Source organism: Ctenocephalides felis, unplaced genomic scaffold (assembly GCF_003426905.1).
Source record: "Ctenocephalides felis isolate EL2017-DRISC unplaced genomic scaffold, ASM342690v1 CF-g0.4_SCAFFOLD_03571, whole genome shotgun sequence".
NCBI classification, from domain to species: domain Eukaryota; kingdom Metazoa; phylum Arthropoda; class Insecta; order Siphonaptera; family Pulicidae; genus Ctenocephalides; species Ctenocephalides felis.
Genome location: NW_020539725.1, coordinates 58,915,479 through 58,936,637, shown reverse-complemented (window position 1 = coordinate 58,936,637; position 21,159 = coordinate 58,915,479). Strand labels below are relative to the sequence as shown.

The window sequence follows — 21,159 nt, the reverse complement described above, 5'->3', positions numbered from 1 at the left end:
GTCATTCATGATTTCACATATAAGAATTGTAGCGTGCATATTATTTAAATAATATTATATGATTTAGTTTAGTTTAGTTAAATGTATTGCAGCTATGCTGAGGCTTGCAGCGCTGAGTGTATCTGTTGACAGAAATTAAACACAAACACGCTCGAGTCTCTAGCGCATAGCCTAGTTATAGGAATCCTAGAGGCAAAAATTATTTTAAAGATTCCCATTAGTGCGAGGGAGATTGAATAATTTTTGCCTACGGGGAAAGAGAAAAAAGTAACAGAAATGCTGTGACGAACAAATTCGATTCAATCCCCACCGAAAATCAGGGTGGACATTTTTGTATAAAAGGCACAGCATTCCTGTTAAAAAGTCAGTCAGTTTTTTAGTTTTGATTTTAACGCATTTAATTAAAAGATACAGAAATTTTGACCTGGGTTCGCCGGCATTTCTGATACTAAATTAAATGCAGAAATAATTAATATTAAACTAGTTAGTTTTCCGTTTAGTAGTGAAATACTGAGATTTTGACCTGGGTTCGCCGGCATCTCTGAAATTCGAACTAAACGCGAAAACTATTACTGGAAAAGTTGTAAACTTTAGACAGGGCTCCGAACAACGTTCGCTGACCAAATACAGAAATTTTGACCTGGGTTCGCCGGCATTTCTGACATTGGATTTGAACGTTACCGGTGGATTAATTAATAAAACAACTTAGTCCTGCTAAGCTGTTTTAGATAACTTAATCAACCGTACGAGTTGTTCTTCGTAACAAGATAGGGAGTTGTGTTTTAATGTATAATTAGTGTAATAAGTGACTTTTATTAGTGTCTGTACGAATCCAAAATCTAAAGATAATACATGTTTTATAACTTATAGTGGTTTTCTTTATTGCATAACTGGTGCGAGAGTGAGAATTTAATAAGTTTATAAAATCTAGTGTTATAAACTGGCGCCCAAACGAGCGGGCAGAGCTAAAAAAGACACTGTTATTGAAAAAGACATTAATCCGGACACAATGGAATTCTCAGTTACTGAAGAAATGCTATCACGCGTTTTAAATTGTGCGACGGCTAGAAACGTTCCGCCGGGTAGTTTTTCAAAGTGCGATTACAAATTCGACGGATCTCGCGATGCGCATAAGGCTCAGGAATTCGTAGAAAAAATTGTTATCTACAAGAAATACGAACAAATCCCTGATGAAAGAGCCATCCGCGAGATGCCTTTGCTATTGACAGGTGAGGCAACAGTATGGTGGAAAGGTGTGGAATCGGAAATCCACACCTGGACCGACGTTATCACCAATCTGCAGGAATCATTCGCACCCACACGCCCGGACTACTTAATTTTTTCGGAATTATTCGAGCGTCAGAAGGAGAAAGAGAACGTAGACAAGTTCATAGCGCATAAGCGAGCTTTGTTTGCGGAATTGTCAACGAAGACAGTAGAAAGGACGCAAATTGACATGATATACGGTCTCTTAACCTTAAAATTAAGAAAGTGCGTTGATCGAAGTAGCGTCAACACATTTAACGAACTACTGACAAGGTGTCGAACGGTGCAGCAGAACATACAGGAAGCCACATCGTTGCAAGAAACTATAAAGTGTTCGCACTGCAGAAAATTCGGACACGAAAAAGAAGACTGCAGAAAACTTGTGCAACAAACCCTGCCTCAGAGAAAACCGCTAATTGAAAATCAATTAATTTGCTATGGCTGCGGAGAAAAGGGTTTTGTGCGAAGTAAGTGTCCAAGATGCAACTCGAAACCAAAAATTGAGGATTCACCGTTAGCTTTTTTCGCGTTGGGTGCAAAAACAGATGTTGCAATAAACAAATCAAGATGCACAATCTGTAGGAACCACAAAAGAAAACGGCCGGAAAGCGATGAAACCGACATTTTGTGGATGCATCATCACGCGGACATAGGATTACCTAACGCAGGTACCCGACTGGAAATTGAAGTATGGCGCGGATCAGGGCTGCCCTAAATTAAGTAGGGTCCCAGTGCGGCAACCGTACTTGGCCCCTATGCGATATGTAACGCCTTGCCGGATAAGGTCTGTGTTGGGCAAACTGTTCCGGGCCCTAATCGAAAATATGAAATGGCCCCTATAAAAATATCGAACTTGGCCCTTAACTTAAAATAAGCATATGGCCCTGAAAATAATATGTGATATGGCCCTGAAAAATATATTTGATATGGCCCTGAAAAATATATTTGATGCGGCCCTGAAAATAATATGTGATATGGTCCTGAAAAATATATTTGATATGGCCCTGAAAAATATATTTGATGTGGCCCTGAAAATAATAATTGGCATGGCCCATAAAAAAATGCATATGCTAAATTTTTTTTTATTAATTCTTTTGATAACAATATTTTAATATATAATAACAATAAATAACAAAAGTTAATTAGGTTTTATTGGTCCGCCTATGATCTCTCCCATTCTCCCAATCACGGGGATAATTTATAACCTTCCCGAGGGCTTGGTTAAATGCTTGCTCTTTAATAGGGCTCAACTGCGGATTTTTAATTGATTCAGTTGTCATTATACCTGTAACAAAATGTATAGCCATAAATAATAAAATCATCTATGTGTACTGTGTGAATAATACCTACCATATAAACACTTCACAAGTTCACTGTCTTTAAGACATTAAACACTAAAAAAATAAAAACTAAAAATTAAAATTAAATTATTCGATAATAATAAAAAGAAAAATACACGATAAATTGTTAACAAGATACACTTACTTGAAGCATTGCGCGACTTATTGCCTAAATTTATGTTACATTCCGACAACTGCTGATCGACGTTATTCTGTTAAGCGGTATTGTTTTTTCAGAACATCTTGCCTTCTGTTTATGGTTTCTTCATTGTCCGTAGAAAACGCATATTCCTTTTGTTGCAATATTTTTAACTTTTCCAAGGCAATTTAATATGTATCTGAAATTACAACTCAAATCAAAGATATGTTTATATATATATATATATATATATATATATATATATATATATATATATGTGTGTGTGTGTGTGTGTGTGTATATAACAAAATACACAATACGTAGTTGATCAATAATACTTACTCACGTAATCTCGTACATCCACCTCATGAAGACTCCAATTATCCGATGCTGGTGCCGCCCGACGCTTCACCAAATCTTGAAGAAGAAGTAAATTTTCTCCTGATAGCTCATAATTATTTAAAAATGGGCATTCGAATTTATCTTATCCTTCATTATATATCAACCAATCCACCGGCACTACATCGATACTCTATTTTCACTTGTATCATTGAGAAATAAAACAACACAATACACTACTTTTCCACTGATTATTAAACGATAATTACACGACGTTCTTTTAAAACAAATAAAAATATATCGTAATAATATTTCGTAATTTTCGCACTTCCTATTAAACACATAACGACCGCTTAGCTTGGCATTCAGTAATGAACTAAAAAACTAACAATGGTCCTCTTTGATAGAAGATGAAGTTCTTACATACATGTATTGGTGCCTCGATCGTATTCCATATTATCAATCAATGGTTTATATAATATCATATGCAACGGCGCGATGATGATCTCTTTCTCTGCATTCAATATATACTTTATATATATATATATATATATATATATATATATAAATTTTTATGGGTCGTCGAATAAAAAAATTAATGTACTATTAATTTTTTTACGTAGAACTTCAATATTAGATCTATTTGAACTAATATCAGTATTTCTGTCCACATAAAAAAATTGTTCGAAATAATATTTGACAAAATGTTTGTTGCCTATTCGTATTATATGAGCAATCATAAATGTATATTGTTCACAATCTGCTGTACGCCGGCATCTATAAAGTTAACGTGTGACATAGCGCCGATCTTTCTTACTCTTGCCCACTCTATTTCATTCGATGTTAATGTTTAGCAGTATTTAGAATATGTTAAAATGAAATGTAAAACTTTTGATATTTATTATTGAAGTAAAATTATGTAAATTTATTTCAGTTTTTCTACTTGTCCTATGTCAAGGTCCTATGCTTTAGATAGACCAAGTACGCATAAGAAAAAGGTCATCGATCCTGTTTCTGATTGTTACACTTTCGATACTCGATATGAGTTAATATTCATGTATAGTCTAGACTCTAAAATGAATAAATACGATATATGTGTGCTGGACGAATTTCTAAGAAGGTCCTATATCTTATGCAAACAGTTCACGTACGCAGAATTGATCTTATTATTTCTACTTATTACATTCGATATGATTATATATATATAATTTCAGTGAGGAAACTACTATATTATTAATAAATTGATCATAACTATAGTACATTAATTTTTTTATTCGACGACCCATAAAAATTTTATATATATATATATATATATATATATATATATATATATATATATATATATTATATGTCTCACATGACAAAATCGAAAAATAGTAATATACCTATAACTTCTAATCACAAAAAGTATTATTTTATTAAAAAATTATTTTATTGTATTCGCTATAATTTTAATATCTTGTTATATAATCGATTCAATAATTATTTTTATTGTTAAAAAATTTTATGTAATTTCCTATCTTTCATGATTTTATTAATTTATTAAAAAAAAAACACTTTTTGGTTTTGTATTACCATTGGATTTTTTGTTCAAAGTTGTATAAAGCTTTCGTAAATTCGTATATTATATTTATAATATATTGATAATAATGAATACGGTATCATGCAGATTATGGAAAGAACGAAGAAATATATTGTTACCGATTACATATTGTTATTATTTATTAATAGTTATTTTTTATAATTCATTTATTGTTTATTATTTATTATTTCTTTATTATTAATTATGTAATTTATTTCTATATTTATTTTAGACTATAACGACAATCATTGATCAATAATGCACATTATAATCCTTTTTTTTTACAAAATATTAATAAATCAAACTATTTTGATTCTATTGATATTGAATCCTAGTAGGATTCAAATAAAGAATGCAGATAGGGCTTGTCTAAATAATCTGTGGGTAAGCCGTATTAGGGCTCTAGTAATGAATTTCCAATACGGACCGTATCATCATATCATGGGCAATACGTATTAGGGGTACAATAGGGCATCCGAATATGGCCCGTTTCAATTATTATAGGGCAATCCGTGTTAGGGCTGAATTCAGGCATGCCTTTTATGGACCCTATTCAAATTACCATATTAGGGCCGCCCATATATGGCCCCTATGAGGGCCACGCACTAAATTCCGTAATACGGACGCCGGAGTACAGCCCTATAGGGGCCTATAGGGGCCGGACCTGAGTTAGGGCTTGCCGTAACAAATTTCCACTCGGGTATGTATATCCTTCTGCAATGCAATAATTATTCTCAATGCAACACATAATTCTAATTGCTCATCGTTTATTTTGTTATTAGTATATTGGCAAATAACATAATCGTGACATGGTGTCATTCGTGTCACGAACAACGACGACGACGACGCCATTTCGTGTAGGTGCGACATGTTGATTATAATTGCGACCCATTTTGTTGCTAATTTATTGATTCGCGGAATAGATTAATAGTAGTAGTCAGATATACAATGTATGCATAATTATAATATAGACATATATACATACATATATTTGTTGTATACATACCTTTTTTGTATGCGGACATGCAAAACACACTTACACACACATACATTTTTTCTGAGGTATGCCCCTTAAAATGTTCAGAAACCTTCAAAACGTCGAGAAATGCAAAAATTTTCATTTTCGATTTTCGGCCCATTACTATAACTACCCTACGGAAAGTTAAAAATTTTATTGTTTATATATTAATTTATTTTTCAAGTGTGTTTCTACCTGTAGAATGATAGGATAATTTTAGTTTTATAAAATGTCTTTCAGATTTTAAAAATTGTTGTTGCCGTTAATAAAAATAGCGTTGACGAGACGACAATTGTTTTTTTCGCATCAATAGCACTTTTGGAAAACTTTTATATCTTAAAAGCGTTTTTTTTTAAATAATTCGTATAACGTAAATATGCATTGAGTTTTATGTATTTTTTTCCAGAGTCATCGCAATTGAATAATATAACAATAAGGAAATGATATGCCTTTAAGTAAACAACTCAACCATGGGCTATGGTTATCGACCAGTGGCGGTCAGGGTCGTTTGAAAAGCGGGAGCCACTTAGAAAAAATGCAAGAGGTACCATATAAGGGCACATAAAACACAAAACTGTGTTGTGACAAAAAATCAAACATAAAAACGAAATGTTTTTTAAATCGCAACACCAGACACAGTTTGCCTGTCAGTAGTGAAAAGTAGTGTAGAGTAGTGAAAATTCGGTTTGTGTTTGCGGTCTTTGATATTAATTTTGCCATTCCGGGTCCGAGGACCTCACCTTTACCCTCTGCCCCCATCGTTAATTTTCGAACTGCTTCCTTATCAGCATAAAACGTGCAATCAGCGATTTTTAAACATACACATTATCGACAATTTGAAAATGACGACCCGTTCCACTCGCATAGCTTTCCAGGAAATAATTACGGGTTTGACTCGCATTCAAATTATTATTACATATTACATTATTATTTGTTTATTATATATTATATATTCATTCATTCATTCAATCGTGTTTATTCGAGAGTTGTCATTAGATAGCAAACAAACGGACAATGTATTTTAAATAAATGGAATATAAAAACAAATGTTTGCGGTTGCGTAAACATTAATGTATAGAATTATGCGGAGTGGTTTTGTTATGGGAATCGTAAGTTTGAAAGGAACTAGTGGTGTATCGAGTCTAAAGTTGGTACTGCTGAATTTATGATAAATGATATTTTAAAACGACCGCCCTTTTTCCCCAAGTGGCCAATTGGGATCCCCACTATAGTAGAAGAGAATCGCGTTGCGTGTCCGGCAGCACTTTTGCATTTCTTGCACAACAGTTTTTTTTCTTTTTATTTCTTTCTTTATATTCAGTTAATTTTATTTTTTTCCCTTCTGAACGAATGAACCATTCGCCGTTCTTGTTATTTTTTTCATTTTTTTTTATTTCGTCATTATATATAGATGGCGGCGGTGTTGAGCTCGCCAGTTTAATCATATAGACAGAGCACTGGGGGAAAGATGGTTGAAGTAAAAATCATTCTAATTTTCATCCTTGATCACTTAAATAGTAATAAACCATTTGTATATTAATGAAAAGTACCACAAACTACTATAATTCAAGAAATTCATCCCAGTCATCCGAAATGTGCGTTGTTGCACATCCATCAATCTGCAGATACATTATTCCTCAATAGAAGAAAAATAATAAGTGTGCAGAATAATTAACAGATAGTAATGAACAGTGGTGTTGTCGAGCCGGAACGCGCCGGAACGTCGTTTCGGCAAGAAAAAATATAAAAACATCGCTACATACAGAAAATGATTTAACTAGTTGGGCGCATGGCATCGTGCCTTAAGGCAAATTGCTGGAACTTCCCGTACCAAAAATTATTATTTTTTTGAAAAGATTAACATTTTTGAAAAAAATTTACACTGAAAAAAATAGATTTTCGAGGAACTATATAAATTTTTGACAAAAACTTACCTTTCGTTGAAAAATTTGTTTTGAAATATTTTGGAAATTCTGAACTTTTTTCAAAGCAATCGTACTGCTTTAATGCATAGAGACTAAATATCGAAGCGCGTAAGCGCCGCGTCGCTGTCTAACGCATAAGCATTGGTACGGAACCCATAGGAATGTTAACAAAATGTATACTTATTGTTAAAATCTCTATAAAATATCTGATAATTTGATGTGCATATGTCTAATGTCTAATGATTATTGTTGACCGCCAAATGTTATTTTTTTTTATTTTTTTTACTAGATCTCCGAAACCGCTAGACCTTTTCATGAAAATTTGATCAAATCTTCATCTTGATAATGCAAGTAAAATGTTTTTGAATTATACAAATCGGACGCTCCGTTCTCTTAAAAACTGAGTTACCGTTTTTGCCCCATATCTTCGGAACGGACCTGCCTTTGACAAAAACTAATCAGCACGTCTCCTTATCAATACGAATCGAATGTTTTTTGAATTATTCAAATTGCTTCATCCCGGTTCCCGAAATCGTCGACGAAACTTTGTATCTGAACACACAAAAATGCACGCACACACACACACATACACACACATACATCAATTTTCTCTGAGGTATGCCAATATATTCAGAAACCTTTGAAACGTAAAGATATATAAAAATTTTCATTTTCGATTTTTGTGCGATTACTATAACTTACCCTACGTAATTATAAATAAATCAATTTATCATCTCGAGAACATTAACAATCGTCATTTCATTTCGAATCAAATTTCAAAAAAAAAAAAAATAGTTGCCAAATTTACACAAAATTGAAAAAGCTCCCGCATAGTCACAGTCTAAACGCATTTGCAAATAATTCTGTGCGACATTTTCACTTATACTGTGCTTAGCTTGGCGGCATTTTCACATTTTTCAATAATTTTCACAAAATTGGAAAAGTGCCCCAATACATAAACAGTCTAAACGCACTTGGGTAAACATTTGTACCAGAGTGGCGCTTAGACTGTGCTTAGCTTGGGTGATTTTTTGAATTTTTAATCCAAAATTACAAAAAAAATTTTTTGAAAAAAAAAAACAAAATTTTTTTTTCCAAAATCAATTATTTTGTTGAAACAAGCAGAAAGTTCTTTAAGTCATTTAAATCGGACACTTAGTTCTCTCAAAAACTGCCATTTTTTTAACATTTAGCTCTGTATTTCCGGAACCGCTGGGCCTACCTTTGCCAAAAACTAACCAGCACATCTCCCTATCAATAGGAATCGAATGTTTTTTAAACCATTCAAATCGGTTGATACGTTCTCTCAAAAACTCGATTCGTATTTTCTGCACTCTTTGCTCCATATCTCCGTAACGGCTGGACCTGTCTTTGCCAAAAACTAATTAGCACGTCTCCCTATCAATAGGAATCGAATGTTTTTAAACCATTCAAATCGGTTGATCCGTGCGCCCGAAAACGTGGACGAAAAAAAGCGGACATACAAAACACACACACACACACACACACACACACACACACATCCATTGTTTCTGAAGTATGCCAAAATGTTCAGAAACCTTCAAAACGTCGAGAAATGTAAAAATTTTTGATTTCGATTTTTGGACGATTACTATAACTTACCCTACGGGAAGTTAATAAGTAAATTTTATACGTTATTATTCAACTAATTTTTATTAAATGTTATTATTGTAATAAACATACATATATGTGCACAAAATGGGTTTGTAATAATTTTTGTTTCTTTCCTTTTCGAACGGAACTGGAAAAACATGAAAATCGGTTTTAGAACCGGTTTTTAAATTTTAGCGTTCCGGCAAAAAAATATTAGCACAAAACCACTGGTTTTATCAAAGTCGTTTTTAATTTAGTAACAAATTGAGGTGTATGAACTTCTTATAGAAAAAATAATATTTATAAATTGAATCTTACATTCATTCGCATTTCTTATACGCTAACATCTACATCATAGGTTTCTATTTATAATTTTTATAGCCTTACGTGTGCCTATACGTTGCATTCTATACTACACGCCTTACATCTATACCATACGCTATATTTCATCATATAGTCTCAAATCCCTACATTGTATACCGAATACACCTAACCTATATCTACTTAATATCCTATTACCTATAATTTCCCTTTAACCCTACCGAGATTCGAACCCGGGTCCGCCGCGTGGCACGCGACGACCTTATCCACTACACCACCGTAACGCTACAATCAACCGTCTTTTTTCGTGTCGTCGCGCCACCTTAGTATTAATTACCTAATTAATTAGAAAATGACCCGCGGAAACAACAGTGCGTCCCATATTATATTATTTGTGGGGGTATCCGATAGGGTAGTGGTTAAGGTGCGCGACTTCCACGCGGAGGTCCCGGGTTCAATTCCCGGTATAGGCAATAGATAATATATATAATAGGTAGAGATAATACATAGGGCGTAAGGTAAACCTATATAATATAGGTGAATATATAAAGTAAGAAGTAAAAGGTATGTAGGGTATATAATAAGTTAATCACGGTATAGGTATCTCACGGTATGATAGATAATAGATATCTATCGATGATATACAATAATATAATATAGTATGATAGGTAGGTAATAGGTTATCTATCATATTATTAGGTTAAGTCTTATAAAGTATTGTAATAAATCTTGAGTACTTTTATATCATAATAAATACCTGTAGGTATTAATGAATACAAATAATACCAGAATAAATATGATTAATGTCATTGAAGAATATAAATTATGTACTCAATGATTCCCTCATACTTGTACAATTTAATGTATAGACTAGCTGTGTATAATAGAGTTAATTATATAAAAAGTCAATATATTAGATTTGTGAGTTCTTATCGAAATATATCAAATTTTTTGAACCGGTTTATGAACCGGATTTTAAATTTTAGCGTTCCGGCAAAAAAAATATTAGCATAACACCACTGGTAATGAATGTGTAAAAAAATTCATTTGCAGAATAATGAATGTTTAGAAGAATTAATTTGTACCACATTGTTCAGTTCTATAACATTCTTTATCCAGCTCGACGTCTATAATAATCTCGAGAACACATCGACCCACAAAACAACATACAACATATCGTCTCATTATACATCGTCCGCCATTACGTGCTACCGGCCGACCGAACCACTTTGGCCATTATAAAACCTCCAACAAAATGGCGGACGATTTCGTTCCTTCGGCAAAGGCAATAATAACCGGGTGCCGTGTTCGAACCGATCGCAGGCGATTTTTTTCATACGATCATTCCCGCCGCCAATATGCAAATGGGCATCATGCAAAGGTTGTAAACTTTTACGAGATTTTATAATTGACCATGATGATGGAGGGATGGATTATTGCTGTTGTTGTTTTTCTTTTTTTGAGGTTGCACGAGAGGCTGTTAACAATATGATTAAATTTTACAGCGATTTAATTAATTAAAAATGTAATACGTCGAGTTTAAAGAAGGTGCTTCTGTGGGTAAACATTATTTTATGTAGTTTTTTGTACGGAGAAATTAAGAGTTGCAACTCGATTTGAAGCAAAGGACAAATAATCGATGAAACTTGAGATTTATGTATTTTTAACTTCCCGTATGGTAGTTATAGTAATGGGCCGAAAATCGAAAATGAAAATTTTTGCATGTCTCGACGTTTTGAAGGTTTCTGAACATTTTACTGGCATACCTTAGAAACTAAATGGATGTGTGTGTGTGTTTTGTTCGTCCACATTTTTTTCGTCTACGTTTTCGGGCGCACGGATCAACCAATTTGAATGGTTTAAAAAACATTCGATTCCTATTAATAGGAAGATGTGCTGATTAGGTTTTGGCAAAGGCAGGTCCAGCCGTTACGGAGATATGAAGCAAAGAGTGCGTTAAATAGAAATAGTTTTTGAGAGAACGGATCATCCGATTTGTATGATCCAAAAAACATTCAGTTTGTAATGACGGGGAAAAGTGGTTATTAGTTTTTGGCAAAGGTAGGCCCAGCGGTTTCGGAGATACGGAGCTAAATGTTAAAAAATGGCAGTTTTTGAGAAAGCTAAGCGTCTGATTTAAATGATTCAAAGAACTTTCTGCTTGTTTCAACAAAATAATAGCTTTTGGAAAAAAAAATTTTGTTTGTAATTTTGGATTAAAAATTCAAAAAATCACCCAGGCTAAGCACAGTCAAAGCGCTACTCTGGTATAAATGTTTACCCAAGTGCGTTTAGACTGTGAAAATGTCGCACACAATTATTCGCAAGTGCGTTTAGACTGTGACTATACGGCAATACTTTTTCAATTTTGTGCAAATTATGCAACTATTTTTTTTTTTAAATTGAATTCGAAATGAAATGACGATTGTTAATGTTCTGGAGATAAATCGATTTTTGATATACATTTGATTTGCTCAGATATATATATATATATATATATATATATATATATATATATAACAAACAAGATAACAAAAATAATGAAAGTTACAGTTTTTGTAATGAAATATTTGAAACGTTTAAAATTTCTCGAATATTTCATTACGGTACGTGAAGTTCTAGCAATTTGCCTTAAGGCACGATGCCATACACCACTAGTTATTATATTATGAAAGAGCATGTTAGTTATACAAGTTTTATTTGCCAAATACATTATTCATATTAATTGAATGGTTTACAAGTTATAGATCTACAAGAGATACGAATTTGAACTGAAACAAATATTTCACTTAACAATTTATAATTTTGAGTATACGGAGTTAAACTAGGGATTCAAATTGTTAGACAATAGTGTAGATTACAAGAGTTTTAAAAAAATAAATGCACCACTTGTTGAACTATATACAATGCAATGGGTCTAATAAATATTCGAAACGTTTCGCGTTAAATATATCGTGTGGGGTATCATTTCAAAGGTCTCAACATACCTTATACAAATATAGTATAGATAGATGACACAAACCTTAGTAGTTTTATACAAAATAAATTATCAATATTAAATGGAAAATGGGAGTATAATAGACAAGTATAATTGATTTGTAGTGCTCTTACTCCATGGACCTGGCTTTGGACAGACTACTAATTATCATATATAATGTCGATATATATAAATATGACTACTATCGATTTATAACGATGTCCGTTTAAATCGCCATTAGCCGTATGTCGTCATCTTTGGAGTCACCACCACGCATTTCTTTTCTAAGGAAATCTCTTTTTTCATTAACTACTAAGTATATGCATTTAACCTAATTTCAACCGCAACAACAATAACATAATATATATATATATATATATATATATATATATATATATATATACTGAACACGTTGACCACATGTCAAAACCACATCCTTAAAATGATGAATGATGTATTCATCGCAGGGAAGAAAGCATTTTTTTTTGAATATATATTTTACGTGCATATGTTAACATAATAAATATTTTTATTTATATGCTGAGTTAGAAAGAAACTCTACTGACGAGCAAACTAAAAATAGATAGAAAAAACTTTACTGTATTGCAAATTGATTCTAGATTTATTCCGAAAAAGGACTCTGCTGACCAGCAAACTAGTTCTAGATTCATTCCAAAAAAGGACTCTACTGACTGGCAAACTGATTCTCGAATTAATCTAAAAAAGAACTCTGACTAGAAGACTAACTCTGGAGTTGGAAAAAAGACTAACATTAAATGCAATTTTCTAAAATTTTATTAACAATTGTGACACATATTAGTCATTATTTGTTGGATATATGAAAAAAACTCTACTGACGATTAAATTGATTCTAGATTTCAATAAAAACAACTCTACTAACCTACTACAACTCTACTGACAAGCTAACTAGGTCTAAAGTCAAAAATAATATAACTAGAACTCTACTGACTTGCAAACTGAATCTAGTATAAAAAATCTACTGACTAGCCAAACCAGTCTCATTGAATTTTATCTCGTATATCAAAAAAGTAAAAATATTCTTATTAAAATGTACTTTTTTTTGTTATACGTGCATTTATATGACTGATGGTGACTCAAATGCAACCTCAAAACGTATACCAGACCTAATTAATTTTAATTTGAAATAAACAAAAATCACTGCTTTAATTTTTTCCAAATTTTCAATAAAATTCTCGAAAAAGTATAAAGGAAAAAATTGACTATCATACAATTTTAAAATTTCAATGTTAAAATCTGGGATTTATATGCAATGAACAGACATTGCACGCCTCTGACATAAATACAATCCCACCTGAAACACAAATAATTAAATCCTATTAACAACAAAAATGTTCTTCATAATAATCAATATCATGTTTTATTTCTTTCAATTTTTCTTTACAAGTTTTTTATCATATCATTTTTGTTTATTTCAGCAGTTGTCAACACAATATATTTTTTATATTTATTTATATTTATATATAATAATAATAATTAATTAGTTCATAATAATAATATTTATATTTATTTAATTAGTAGATAGGTTTTACAAAATACATTTACGAGGTTTCGAAAATTCTTTTTTTTTGTTCTTGTAGCTTTAAAGCACACGTATGGCATTATTTAATTTTTTGGATTTATATATATATATATATATATATATATATATATATAATTTTCCAAAATGCAATATATCAGGCAAACATTGTTACAATTTTTTATTTATTTATAATTATTCAAGCGCCATTATTTTTAAATACAAACCGAAAAGTAAATGGCATTGTGTTTTGTTTGAGATGTTTTGTTTATCCAGCTTTAATAAGTTCATATAAAATCTGCAAATCAATTCAAATCAAACAAATTTTGTTAATATCCATCAAGTCAACTCGAATCGGTTTCAAACAGAAATTTTTAAGTCAATTCATTCCGATTCAAATTATTTCAGAAGTTGGTTTGAATCGATTCAGGAGCAATAATTTTGGACTTGTTTATCTTTCATTAAGCTTTTAGTAAAATAACTTTATCATTCGAATCAAGTCTGAAGCATTCAAACCAAAAAATAATACAATTGGAAGTTTGAATCAACGAAAATAATTTGGAATATATCAAATGTATAGAGTTTAAATAACATTTCGAAGCTATTTCGATTCGAGTCATTTGCATTTATCTAAAATGCATTCGAATCTTTGAATCAAAGTATGCCAAACTATATAATTCAGCCTATTTTAAGATATTTTTTTAATAGAATAAGATTTCTAAACCCATATGTATTCGAATCAAACTGATACGATTTTATGATATAATTTGAATCGATGGAAATAAATACATTGGAGTGTGCGGAATTAATTCCAAGTTACTCTGAATCGATTCGAATATGAAAGATATTGATCTGAATCTGAATCTTAACACAAATTTATCTACTTAAAATCATGTGTAAAAAAATTTATAAATAAAACGCATATCCATTCGAATCACGTCAATTCGAATCGAAACAAAATTTGAATCGAAGCAAAATGTGAATCGACTCAAAAATAAATTCTTCACACAAATTCTAAATTTTCTTTAAATCAGAATATATTTATCAATTCCAATTAAAGCATTCGAATCGATTCAACTAACAGGAATGATTCAAAGCAAAATTTGAATAGATTTTGAATTAATATTTAATTTTTTTTATCTCAAACAAATTACGCAATGCTACCTCCCTAACCTAAAGAGAAAATTACACACTATATTTACAAAATCTATTATTAACACAATCGAGTCGAGTCGAATCTTTAAATATTTACAAATAGATATCTTAATTTTTATACACAACTAGTTACTTTTTTCTTACAGACCAGAAATATAGTTAGAGATATGTTAAAAAAAATTTACAAGTATTTATTTACAAAACTGATAATTTAAGATAAGATTTTAAGCGGGTTGCAAAATATACACTTTTTATAAGCGCCACTTATTTTTTTCACCTTATTATTATAAATGTTTATCACTTTGTGGTCCATGAACATATTTTGACTTGTGCAAAGATCTTCGAAGAATTCTTGATCTACATTGTTCTTACACAAACTTGTTGGTATTATGTACACACAAACTCTGATCACCAATCACCTATCACTTGTCTATTTACACAACATTCCCCTAACTTTCCATCTCACGAACATTGTCCATCTTTTAATATCAAATCAAACCTCCTGTATTCGGTTTGATATCCAACAATTGTATATGTCCTTGAGGGCTACCTTGATTTGCACCTTGTTGACTCGTTTCTTCACCAGAATCCGAACAAGATTCGGATGAACCCTTCTTTCCCGAACCTCCAGAACCATTCCCTGAACCGCCAGAACCACCAGACGTATGAGTTTTTACATGTTTGGCTAGATGATCACTTCTCATGAATCGTTTGTTGCAAACTGGACAGGCAAACCTTTTTTCGCCAGTGTGGGTACGGAGATGTCTTTGGAGTTCATCAGATCTAAAAGATAATAGACAGTAGAAACTGGTTAGTATTGGTATTTTGCCTTGAGGCAAGTTACATGAACTTCCCGATATGTGTAAATAATCGACTTAATTAATAAAATATAAATTAATTTATGAGTGATTAAAAGTATTGAAAATGAACGAACACGTTAACTCGGAGTATTTTCTAAAAGCAAATTTTGAAAAATTAATAATTTTTATATTTGAACCAGTTTCCGTAGGACTTTAATGGTTTAGTATGTTCATTAAAATCAAGTACTCTATCGTTATACCGAGTAAATCGTCTAATTTTAATTTTAACAAACCTCAAAAAAACTATTCATTTTCTCAAATATTGATGAATTTTTAAAATTAAACTACTTGTCGTAAGGCAGTAATATTTCAGTAAGTTCTATAAGACCATGATATATATCGCTAAAAAAAGTTTCATGAAAATCGGCTATAGTTATAGTAATCGAAAATGAAAATTTTTAGATGTCTTTACGTTTCAAAACCTTCTGAACATTTTGGCATACCTTAGAAAAAATGGTTGTATGTGTGTGTGTCTGTGTGTGTGTATGTGCGTGTGTGTATGTATGTGCGGATACAAATTTTCGTCGACGATTTCGGGAACACAGATCAACGGATTTGAATAATTCAAAAAACATTCGATTCGTATTGATAAGGAGACGTGCTGATTAGTTTTTGGCGAAGGCAGGTCTAGCCGTTCCGAAGATACGGGGCAAAAAGTGCTGAAAACGGTAACTTAGTTTTTAAGAGAACGGAGAGTCCGATTTGAATAAATCAAAAAACATTTTATTTATATTAACTAAATGAAGAATTGTTCAAATTTTTGTAAGGGAGATGCAACGACTTGGCGGATATAAAGGAAAAAGTAAAAAAATGAGCCGTTTGGCGGTCAAAAATGATCATTAGACATATGCACATTAAATTATCAGATATTTTATAGAGATTTTAACAATAAGTATAAATTTTGTTTACATTCCTATGGGTTCCGTGCCAATGTTTATCCGTTAGACGGCGACGCGGCGCTTACGCGCTTCGATATTTCGTCTGTATGCAGTTACAGCAGTACAATTGCTTTGAAAAAAAGTTCAGAATATCCATAATATTTCAAATTAAATTTTTCTTCAGTCTTTTTTTTTTTCAAAAAAAGGTAAATTTTTGTCAAAAATTTATTGTTTCTCAAAAATCTAATTTTTTCAGAGTAATTTTTTTTTCAAAAATGTTAATCTTTATTTATCCAAATTTGTTGTCATTCGATTCAGAATGGCTTGAAACGTCGAGAGAACATAAAATTAGCGAATCGATTTTTTTTATGAAAACATAAACTTTTCCTTCGGGAAGTTAATAAGACAGTAGACATAAAGTCTCAGAGGTGTATGAAGGTTTTGGTCTTACCTGGTGAATCGTTTTCCGCAGAACAACCAGTTGCAGACAAATGGACGTTCGCCTGTGTGCCACCTTAGGTGTGCCTTAAGATGTGATGTCTTGCCGTAGACTTTACCACAGCCTGGTATGTGGCAGGAGTGGACGCCTCTTTTTCGTAAATGGGCACCTGCTGCTGGCCCTAAACGCTCTGCTTCCTGGCAGTTGGGACAATCACAGGTTGCTCGACCTAAAAGACCATAATGTCATAATTAACATAACAGTTGGACAAGGCCAATGAAAAGTCTGTAAACCCACTATTTACCTGTGTATCTTCTTTGAGATCTCGGACTCGGTGTCTGGTGTGTCTGCAGGGCTTGTGAAGTAGCCGGAGGTACACTTGCCGTCGCGTGGTGCAAACCAAACGAACCTGGACAAAAAACAAATCCCCATCAGCCAAAGTTCTTTATAAATGTCACTATTTATACAACTCCTTTTCTTGTTTTTCATTACCTTGCATAGTTTTATAAGTATCCTGTAACGACAACCCATGATGATGGTGTCCTGTCGCCATACTCAAGGCTGTTGAATAATCTGTCGCGTGATGGTGATGATGGTAAGCAGGGGTAACGGCTGCAGCTGCTGCCATGTCTCTTGCACTCTCTAACCACTGCATTGAGGTCACTGGATCCCACCAGGTCGCTGGTGTATTTGCAGATGCACCAGACTAAAAAATACACAAATTAATACTTGATGATGCAAATTTTAAGGGGCACAACTAGTGTAACCGCCTAAAAAAATGTGATTTTTGGGAATTTGTATTACCAAAACTACTTTATCAATCATTTCAAAATTTTAGGAATATACTTATACATGTTTTAAGAATACATAGTAAAATTTTTGAAGAAAAAAATTAAATATTTTTTAAGTTATCGTCGATCTCCAACGGCGCGACAAAAAAAGGCCCTTCACTGCTGCAGTGATTCCGGCTTTCTACATAGATGAAATTTAAAAAATAATTCTTGTTAAACTAGATAATATTGTCTGTAAAATGAACTACGATAAAGAAAATAAATCAAAGTTTGACAAAATGGCGGCGTTTTTAAAAATAAGTCGAATTTTACCCAAAATTTTGGACTGCCAAAATTCGATTTTTGATACGATCAAAACATCGATAGTTCATTTTATGGAGAACTAAATATAGAACATGTAAAGAAAATTTGATATTGGTCGGATCATTTGTTTTTGAGTAGTCGCTGCAGCAAATTCGGAAAATTATGATATAATATATACATTACTAACATTCAGTACATCGATAAAAGAAGAGTATGATTTAATAATACCTAATTATAAACATATAATTTAGTGTGAAACTTGTGTGTCCGTATTTTCAGCTATTTTTTTATAATCGGGAATATAACTAGAGTTCCCTGTCCGCAAACAGTTATCTAAATGTGTGTCATTTAACTTTGTTCGGTATTTTGATTTCAAATATTTCATATTTGAAAACAAAGATTCGCTATTGTACGTTGTTGCACAATATGAGTCAATTTTTAGCGCACATTTCCTTAACATAGGATACTTATTTTCATCGACTAAATTCCAAAACATTTTATCATTACAGTGCTTTTAAAATAATATCATTTTGCAAGTTTATTATTTCTAACTCCACGTCTTCGGTATTACTAATTTCGAAATACACTGAAACACTTTGCAGAAGATCGTCTTCGGCAACTTCGAATGGGTTTATAAAAAATCCTAGAACGCGTTTTAGTGCTGCGAAATCTTGAACAAAACTCTTCTGTCAATTTGTCTATAACTTCTAAATATGATGTAGTAGTAAAATTTTCTATATTTATTTTTAGACTTTCAACAATATGCCTTATATTTGGAAAATGTGAAATTGATTTATGTTAAGGTAATCATACATTTACATTAACCGAGGGCGCATCTAAAGTTGATCGGGGGCGTCGCGTTGCCGACCTCTGCTATATACTATATATATACTCTTTAAATGGCTGTGACTCAAACTATGTAAGATATCGATTTAAAATTTTGGTATGTTATTTTTAAAGGTATAACCTATCGAAATATAGAAAAAATGAAAATTTCACACTAGTTGTGCCCCTTAATTTATTCGTGTCAATTGTCAATTACCTGATGGTGGTGATCTGCACTTCCACTAGCAGTTTTGTAAGGATTTGCAGCATTAAAGGGCCAAGTGGCGTCGTACGGGTGGCGCAACAGGGCATCATTGTAACCACTATTACCAGAACCAGCACCAGCGGCGTTACCGCCATTTCCACCATTACCACTATTACCAGTACTTCCCAAACCATGAGCAAAGTACAAATCCGATGCCGATGGTGACTGGTGATAGGAGTTTGCGTGGTGCAGGGACGTTGTCGAGTGATTCGAATGATTGGATAGTAGATGACGTTGGTTCAACTATAGAATAGACACATTAGTAAATCTTCTGGAAATCTTTAAGTACTATTTACTGGTGTATTTACATTGCTGCTGGTACTTGATGGTGTCAGTTGACCACTGACCGATGATGTCACTGCTCCTGGTGACGCGTACGAGGGCGGTGTGGCTACAGGGGATGGCGGTAGGTGACGTGACGCCGATGACGTCACTGGTGACGTCAGGCTGCATGATGTCAGCGGGGATGATGTGGTGTTGTTGTTGGACGAGGTGACACCTAGAGGAGAATGTTGACCTAAAAACGGAAATACCAGTGTTATTTTGATTTCCACCAACTTTTTATCTTGCAATATTTAAATCTGAACCACTGAAAACAATATCAAAGTGTATAAAACAGTTTTTACTACATTTTAGTAAATTCTATCTAGTTTTTACTAATGTAAACATATTATAATGATTAAATGTCCTAGATCCATATATTGTTGTTGATGAGTTATTACAAGTTATTATGATGAGTTATCACAAGATGAGAGAATTTTGGACCCTAAACCTTATTTTAATGTATACTATTGCTGTTTAGATATATTGATTTCACAAACCAAACAGAGATTTCAAAAACTTTGCGACGTAAATAGTAACATAAGTCTTCTTGAAATGAAGAATTAATAAACTTTTCCGGAAATCTGTCGACTGAATTACTGTAAAGAAATACTATAAAAATATCTCATAAGGTCATGACTAATTGATGACTCTAGAAATAGGTTTGAATTCAAAAATCTAAGAAATGTGATGAATGCATTAGACTTGCATCCAGTTTTCCCAACAAAATAACAGCATGCATTTTTTTCTGGCCCTTCCAGTTACAATCGCAACTCCTAAAAGAAATTTTTAAAATCAAAACTAAAAAGTACGTAAAAACTTTAGGACAGAAATGTCTACCAAACCTGTATGTTCCTAGTGACAAATCTTTATAAAATTTAAATATTATTAGATAATTTAATTTTTCAGAAAGAAAATCAAAGAAAGTGAATATATATTTGGAATCATTTGTAAAAAAATTCAGAAAATGAAAGAAATGGTTAGATAAATAATAAGAATGGTAAATAAATATCCTTTTAATTTTATGTATTTTTATAATCCGTAAAAATTTTTTTCTTCTTGAGAGGGGCCCCTAAACAAATTTTGATATGGGGCCCCGCCAAGGCACGCTACGCCCCTGATGTTATGGAAGTACTAAAGTCTGCTCTTCAACTACGATTTATTCAAAATTTCAATATCAAAGTATATAAAACAGTTTTCACTAGATTTTAGTAAATTATATCTAGTTTTTACTAATGTAAAC

At 32.3% G+C, this 21,159-nt stretch overlaps 1 protein-coding gene and 1 long non-coding RNA gene across 2 annotated transcripts in view; both read right to left on the bottom strand.

Annotated features, from left to right (window-relative positions):
- Positions 1-2,479: 2,479 nt before the first annotated feature.
- Positions 2,480-2,817, bottom strand: LOC113386903. The gene is made up of 3 exons (XR_003368024.1): positions 2,752-2,817; positions 2,617-2,660; positions 2,480-2,551 (listed from the first exon to the last, which is right to left on the bottom strand). It is a non-coding gene; the product is annotated as an uncharacterized LOC113386903 (long non-coding RNA).
- A 12,905-nt stretch (positions 2,818-15,722) lies between these two features.
- LOC113386385 (transcription factor Sp9-like) overlaps positions 15,723-21,159 on the bottom strand; it is a 71,611-nt gene continuing 66,174 nt past the window's right edge. Inside the window, exons 3-8 of the mRNA XM_026624167.1 lie at positions 19,892-20,112; positions 19,548-19,838; positions 17,904-18,117; positions 17,716-17,820; positions 17,424-17,640; positions 15,723-16,017 (exon numbers count right to left, since the gene is read on the bottom strand). Of these exons, the coding sequence (XP_026479952.1) occupies positions 15,723-16,017; positions 17,424-17,640; positions 17,716-17,820; positions 17,904-18,117; positions 19,548-19,838; positions 19,892-20,112 (1,343 nt within the window). The remainder of the gene's footprint in view (positions 16,018-17,423; positions 17,641-17,715; positions 17,821-17,903; positions 18,118-19,547; positions 19,839-19,891; positions 20,113-21,159) is intronic.